The sequence below is a fragment of the Linepithema humile genome, chromosome 2 (genome assembly GCF_040581485.1).
Source record: "Linepithema humile isolate Giens D197 chromosome 2, Lhum_UNIL_v1.0, whole genome shotgun sequence".
NCBI lineage: Eukaryota > Metazoa > Arthropoda > Insecta > Hymenoptera > Formicidae > Linepithema > Linepithema humile.
Genome location: NC_090129.1, coordinates 12,782,464 through 12,789,543, shown reverse-complemented (window position 1 = coordinate 12,789,543; position 7,080 = coordinate 12,782,464). Strand labels below are relative to the sequence as shown.

General features: G+C 45.3%; 1 protein-coding gene across 1 annotated transcript; it reads right to left on the bottom strand.

Annotated features, from left to right (window-relative positions):
- Positions 1–247: 247 nt before the first annotated feature.
- Positions 248–5,973, bottom strand: LOC136998161 (uncharacterized). Its single transcript, XM_067350537.1, has 2 exons — positions 5,154–5,973; positions 248–5,067 (listed from the first exon to the last, which is right to left on the bottom strand). Exon 2 carries the CDS (start codon positions 2,952–2,954, stop codon positions 2,040–2,042), a length of 915 nt encoding a protein of 304 aa, XP_067206638.1. The 5' UTR covers positions 2,955–5,067; positions 5,154–5,973; the 3' UTR covers positions 248–2,039.
- Positions 5,974–7,080: the final 1,107 nt, after the last annotated feature.

Below are 7,080 nucleotides of genomic sequence, written 5' to 3'. Positions count from 1 at the left end.
CTTCCGTTTCCTCGCGCCTTCAATATTTCCATCTTTCACAATCCACTCCCATTCTCACCGTGTCTTACTCTCTCTCTCTCTCTCTCTCTCTCTCTCTCTCTCTCTCTCTCTCTCTCTCTCTCTCTCTCTCTCTCTCTCTCTCTCTCTCTCTCTCTCTCTCTCTCTCTCTCTCTCTCCTTCCTTCCTTCTTCCCTCCCTTCCTTCCCTTTCCACCCTCTTCTCCCCTGTCTTTCCTCCTCTATCTCTCTCATCCACCATTCCCTCTCCCCCTCTTCCCCCAATATCTTTTCCACTTGCTCCTGCCAACTCCTTCCTCCTTCCTTCCATTCTCTACATATCTCCCACGTATGTTCCCACGTCTCCTCCTCTAATCCGCATAGCCTGCATCTCCTACTCTCCTCCGTTTCCCAATACCTTCCCTCCCTCATTTCACTTCCTAACCTAAATCTCGCCACTCTCCTCCATCTACTCTCCCCCCAACCCTTTTTCAAGTATCCCGGAATTCCCTCCCCCTTCACTCTCCCATACCATTTGTTGTACCTAGACCCCCCTATTTTCTCCCCCCTCTCCTTTTCCTGTATCTTTTTGTCCTTTTTTTCTATCTCTCTATATCCTAGTTCCCCTTTTTCTCTCTTCTCTTCTATCCCTTCCGAATCTAATCCTCTCCCTTCAAAGAATTTCTTTCTCTCTCCTTCCCACTCCGAATTTGCCTTCCCTTTCTCTATTCTTTCCAACATTTCCTATTTGCACTTTTTCGCCAAATCACTCCCTTTCCCTTCCTCCAATCTTTTCTCAAAATCCCACGCTCTTTTCCCTGCCCTTCCCCTCAGCTTTTCCTTCTTCAGCTCCTCCCTTACCATATATCCTGGTGTCCTTCCGTCCACTCCCAACACCCACTTCAAATACCTCTCTTCCAACTTCTCCATCATCTCCCTTTCCTTCCACCCCCATATCTCCGCTCCGTATCCCATCACCGTCCATACTAACCTGTCGAAGAGCCATAGCCTTCTTCTTCAGTCCCTCCCAAACCTTCTCTTCCCTATTCCCCATACCTGTCCCATTATGGCCGCTGCTCTTTTAACCCTCTCTCTTACGTGTGTTTCTTGCTTCCCGTTCCTTTTAAACGTATACTCTAGATATTTGAACTCTTTAACCTCCTCTATCACCTTCCCTCTCCACCTCCATACCTTTTTCCCTATCCTCCCTCCCCATCCTAAACCTCAATATCTTCGTCTTTTTCACATTCAACTCCAATCTCTTTCTCTCCAAATATCCCTCCAGCCTCTCCAGCATACTCCCCATCTCTCCTTCCTTTTCCGCCACCATAACTATGTCGTCTGCATAAGCCAGCGTGTATACTTTCCCTTCTCCCAACCTAACCCCTTCCCATTTCACCTTCCCCATTTCCTCCTCCAAATCCGCCGTCACCACGTTAAACAGCAGCGGACTTAGTGGGCACCCCTGTCTTACCCCCCTTGCCGTCCAAAAAGCCTCCCCCGTTTCCTCTCCTACCCTCACCCTGCTCCTCGTTTCCCTCAATATCTCCTCCACTCTCACTACCAGTCCTCCCCTTATCCCCCGCTCCCTCATAGCCTCCACCAGAACCCCCCTCTCTACCGAGTCAAAAGCCGCCTTCAAGTCTACAAATACCGCCACCATCTTTTCCTTTTTCCCACTTTCCTAACCTCTTCCTTGTCTAACTCGTCCTCCTCCTCCTCTCCCTCCCCTTGCCCCCTCCTCTCTCCCCCTCTGACCACCCTCCCTTCAACCCCCCCTAGTGTTCCCATGAAATGCTCCTTCCATTCCCCCATCTCTATCCTCTCATTCACTCTTCTCTTCCTCCTCCTCTCCCTATTTACAATCTCCCATACTTCCTTTTCTCTCCTCGCTTCTTCCGCTTGTTTTTCCCATTTTCGGTTCTCCTCCTCCTTTTTTCTCTCACACACTTTTCCGTATTCCCTCTTCTCTCTTTTGTACTTTTCTCCATCCCCCCCACTCCTCCTCCACTCCCTTAATTCTTTCCTTACCCTTTTCTTTTCCTAGACACATTCCTCATCCCACCACCCTCTTCTCCTCTCTTCCGCTCTCCCCAGCTCTTCCTCCGTCTCCTTCAACGCTTCTTTTATCTTGCTCTCCAGATTATCCCATTCCTCTCCTATCTCTTTCCCTCCTATTTGTATCCGTCCCATTTTTTCCGTAAACCTCTTCCTCCCTTCTCTGTCCCAAATTCCCCTTCTACCCCCGCCCCTTTTCCTCCTCAACGCTCTCCTCTCCTCTTCTCCTCTCAACCATACCTCCACCGGATGGTGATCCGAGTCCACCCTGTCTCCTATTCTCATCTTCTCTATCCTGTCCCTTATCTCCCCCTCCCCTATTACATAATCTATAACTGTGTTTCCCCTACCCCCTGTGAACGTGTACTCTCCCTCTTCGTCTCCTCTTACGCTCCCGTTAAAAATTTCCCACCCTTTTTCTTCTATATATTCTACCAACTTCCTCCCCTCCCCATTTATTTTTATGTCCTTTGATCGCCTTTTTTCCATCTCTTCCTCCTCCTCTTCTTCCTCACCCCTTACCCCTCCCCCTTCCCTTCCTGTTCTAGCATTAAAATCCCCCCCTATTATCTCCCTTACTCCCCCCTCTCTCTCCCCAATCCATTCCTCTATTCCCTGCAAAGTCCTCTCCACTCCTCCTTCTTCCACATATACCCCTATTACCTTCCATTTTTCTCGCCCCGTATTTACCCTTCCTACTATCATCCCTTCCCTCTTCACCTCTATCCTGGACCCCTTTTCCCACAGCTCCTTTTTTATCCCCATCACCATTCCCCCTATTCCTCTCCCTTTCTTACATTTCCTCTTCGCCAGCTGCACCCCCCATTCATATCCCTGTGATAACCTTTCCCTTATCTTTTTCCACCCCTTCCTATCCATCCACGTCTCTACGAGTACCATTACGTCCCACTCCTTAAGGCTCTTCCAAAAATCTCTATCTTTCTTTCTTAACTCCGCTACATTCCAGAATGCCAACTTCCATCTGTTCCCCTCTCTCCTTCTCCCCTTCTCCTCCTTTTCGCCCTTTCTTCCTCCTCCCTTTCCTCCTTTTTCCTTCCTCCTCCCCCTTCCCCCTGTCCCCCCTTTCTTACGTTTCCCTTTCCATCCCTTAACACTTCCTCCGTCTCATCCCATTTCCACCATTGATCGTCTATCCTAATCTTACCGTACCCAATCCACACCCTTTTCCCCTCTCTTTCCTCTTTCCGTGCTATCTCTTCCAACCTCCATCTCATTCTTCTCTCCCCCCAGGTCCAATCCTCCATAATTCTTTCCTTCCTGCCCTTCAGCATACTCTTCCTCTTCCACACCTCTCCTCTGTTCCTCGCTCCCCAGTTTAACTAGAAGCATCTCCTTTCCTTTGCCATCCTCCCCTCCTAAGCCCTTAATCTCTATGATTTCCACCTTTACCCCGACTGTTTTAAAAATCTCCTCCACCGCCTCTTTCCTCCTCCCCTCCTTTACCTCTATCCCTCTAATTAGTATGTTCTTTTTCCTATCCTCCCTCTCCTTCATCTCCATCTTCCTCTCTACTCTCTTTAACCTTTCCTTTGTTTCCTCATCTCTCTCTCTCTACTCCTTCCCTCCCTCTTCCGCCTTCTTCCCCCCCGTTTCCTCTACTTTTTCTTCTAGTCCCTTAATGCTTTTCCTCATGTCCTCCTTCTCCTCCATCCACCTCCTCTCTCTCTCTCTAAATTCCCTCCTCATTTCCTCCATCTCCTCTCTTACCATCCTCCCGTAATCTTTGATCCCCTCCTTCACCTCCTCCTTCATTGCCCTTAATTCCTCCCTCCATCCTTTTACCCCTCTCATTTCCTCCATTACCTCCTCCATTTCCTTTTTCCACATCCTGATCATCTCTTCCATGTTCTCCGTTCCTCCCCCTCCTTCCCCCTTTGTTTTCCCCGGCGATCTCTGCGTCTTTCTACTTTTTCTAAATCCCTTATCCTCCTCATCCCTTCTCTTCTCCTCTGATTCCTCTCTTTTCCTCTTGAACATCTCTTCTACGTTTCCTAGGCTCATGCATCTTCCTCTTGCCTTCCTCCCATCTATCCCACCAGATCGCGCCCTCCCATCCATCTCGGCCCACTCGCGTCGCCTCTCTGCCTACCTAGTCTATGCCTGACTCTACCTGTCACCCTCCTTGTTCTGATCCCTTTTTCCCTTCTATCCCGCCCTTCCCTATTTCCACCACACTCACACGCTCTCTCTCACACCTCCACTCTCTCCTCCACACACTCCTACCTTTCCTCTCTCTTCCACACACTCTCTCCTTCTGCCACTCACTCTCTCTTATTTTCCACGTGTCACACTCTACTGCGCCGGAAACGGAAGTCCGCTATGAACTCTAATATTAAAACATATAATAAAAGTTAATTTAAATATATACTTACCTCCAATTCTGAGTCGACAATATATTGTAAGAATATAGCTGTAAGAATAAAGCTTGAGATTGTTTAAATACACAATGTCCGCTAAAGTAAAACTCTTGAGGCGCGACGCGAATGCACGTGAGCGATTAAAAGTACTCGGACGAATAAAACGTGTATTACGTCAGGATAGTCTTTTAGCCGAAATGAAGAACGAAGGGATGACAGGCACTAAAGACAAGTATATCACCATCACTGATAAATCTTTTTTAAAAAGGTATGAACACGTGTGTCTTACACGTACTAACACACAATGCCCCGAGACTCGCATGTCCCGGCTGGTTGCATCATCCTTGGACCAATCATCGACGAGCACGCTGGCGCTTCTTGTAGTGCAGCGCCACTCAACCAATCAGGCGCTCGACAACCGCAACGCGCGCAATACATAACGTGTGAGAAAGAAAAAGTAAATGTGTGTAAGAGAGATAACATATCGGTGGACAAGTTCTCTCTTACAATATCATATCCCGACACGAAGAAGTTAACCTTTCGGCGGTAACGTCCTGCGGTATATTGATGCGCCGATCCACCAAAACAGCGACTTCGAGGTTATTTACAGTTAGAAATCGACAGCGACAATTGTCCTGCAATATAGTCAGTATAAGTCCTTTTCGCAGTATACCTTGGCTTTCTCTCCACTCTCCTATCTCTAGGTACACATAATACTTACTGTTCGTTCTCGTGCAATTCACGTTTTCGTTCGTAATCTCAAAACTTACTTGCACGTTGTACCACGTTGCACGACACAAGGTATTTTCACTCAACTCAGTATATGCAGAGAGGGAAAGGCGAGCGACCCGCGCGACTATGACGAATTCAAATTTTCAGATGACGACAGAAGTACATTAGTTTGTATGTATATCTGTTTGTGTGAAATTATTATTGCAAATATCCCAGTTTTCTTCTCATAATTGCAACTATTGGTTTTCTTCTCATAATTGGAACTATTTGTTCAATCGCAGGTCCGATAAAAATCTATTTCTAACAATAATAGAGTAGAAGAAAAATAAAATTAATAAATTTTCAATAATTAATAATTAAAAACTAACTTGCTAAAATAAAAATTGCCGATAAAATTATCATTTATTTTACATTCTTTTGAATAATATGTATATTGCACGTTATACATTATATATATATACAGGGTGAGGCAAAAGTATGGAAACCCCCGAATAAGTTTTGAGGAAGGCATTTTACGAAAAAATGTTAAATACAAAAGTTTTAGGAAATTTCTCTGGCTTTTCAATGGTGACCTTGGATTTGACCTTGACCGTGACCTTGAAGGTCATATGAAGGTCAAGTCCATTTTTTTAAATAGGAACCCCCATTTTTCATCGTAGATTCAGAAAGAGCGGAAAATTTTACATCGGAATATGACCTTGACCGTGACCTTGAAGGTCATATCGAGGTCACGGCCATGTTTTCAAAAAACGAGAACGTCTATTTTTATCGTACATTTGGAAAGTTTTAAGATAAATGTCACATTAAGCTCCCCCCCCCCCCCCTCCACAAACGAGAGAAAGATATGTTTTCCTATATATTTTGACATGCTGATTTCAAATCCGGAGCAATTTTTTGGCACTGTTCAGTAGGTTCCGAGAAAAACGTAAAAAATACCAAAAAAATTGTATGTAAGTGAGTTCGTTAACCAGGAATGCCTGTTATCACCGGACACCGCGTGAAGGTGAACTCTTGTCCAACGTGCGCGTGTGTGTGTGTGTGTGAAAATGCGATCGTTTCCGGTCTGAAGCTTTCAAATCCACCACCGTGGCGTGATCGATGCCTTTAAGGACACTCTTAAGGCAAGTGTTCAAAGTGTCTTCCATCGACTATTTGGCAGCGCCCTAGTCGAATATAAAAATTCTCAATAGCACTGAACACCATTTCAGGCGGTATTTGTGTGCAAACATCTACGATTCGCTGTCTCAATTCTGCTAAATCACGAGGTTGGGTTATGTAAACTTTACTTTTTATGTAACCCCAAAGAAAAAAGTCAGGTGGAGCCAGGTCAGGGGACCTTACTGGCCGTTCGATTGTTCTTCTCCGACCTATCCACCGATTCGGGAATGTAACATTCAAGTAATCTCTTACAATATTTCGATAATGCGGTGGTGCACCGTCTTGTTGGAACCAAACCTCATTAAAATCATCGCCAGTTATTTCTTGTATAGCTGGAACGATGTCGTTTATGAGCAAATCCAGATATTTTTCTTCATCCAAATTGCCTTGTATGAAAAAAGGCTCAATTATTCGATCTCTAATTAAGCCTGTTCATACATTCAACTTTTGTGGTGTTTGTGTATGAGCTTCAAGTAGCCAATGAGGATTTTCATCGCTCCAATACCTGAAATTATGACGATTAATTTCCCCATTAAGTTGAAATGTGGATTCATCTGTAAAAGCGATAAGGTGCAGAAAATTAGGATCCTGATGAATTCTATCCATCATAATTTCACAAAATTGCACTCGACGGTCAAAATCATCTTCATTTAACTCTTGGTGAAGATGAATTTTGTAAGGATGAAATTTTACGTGTTTTAAATTCCTAAGAACTGAACGTTGGCTCATTCCAAGCTGTCGAGCTCCATTTCTAGTAG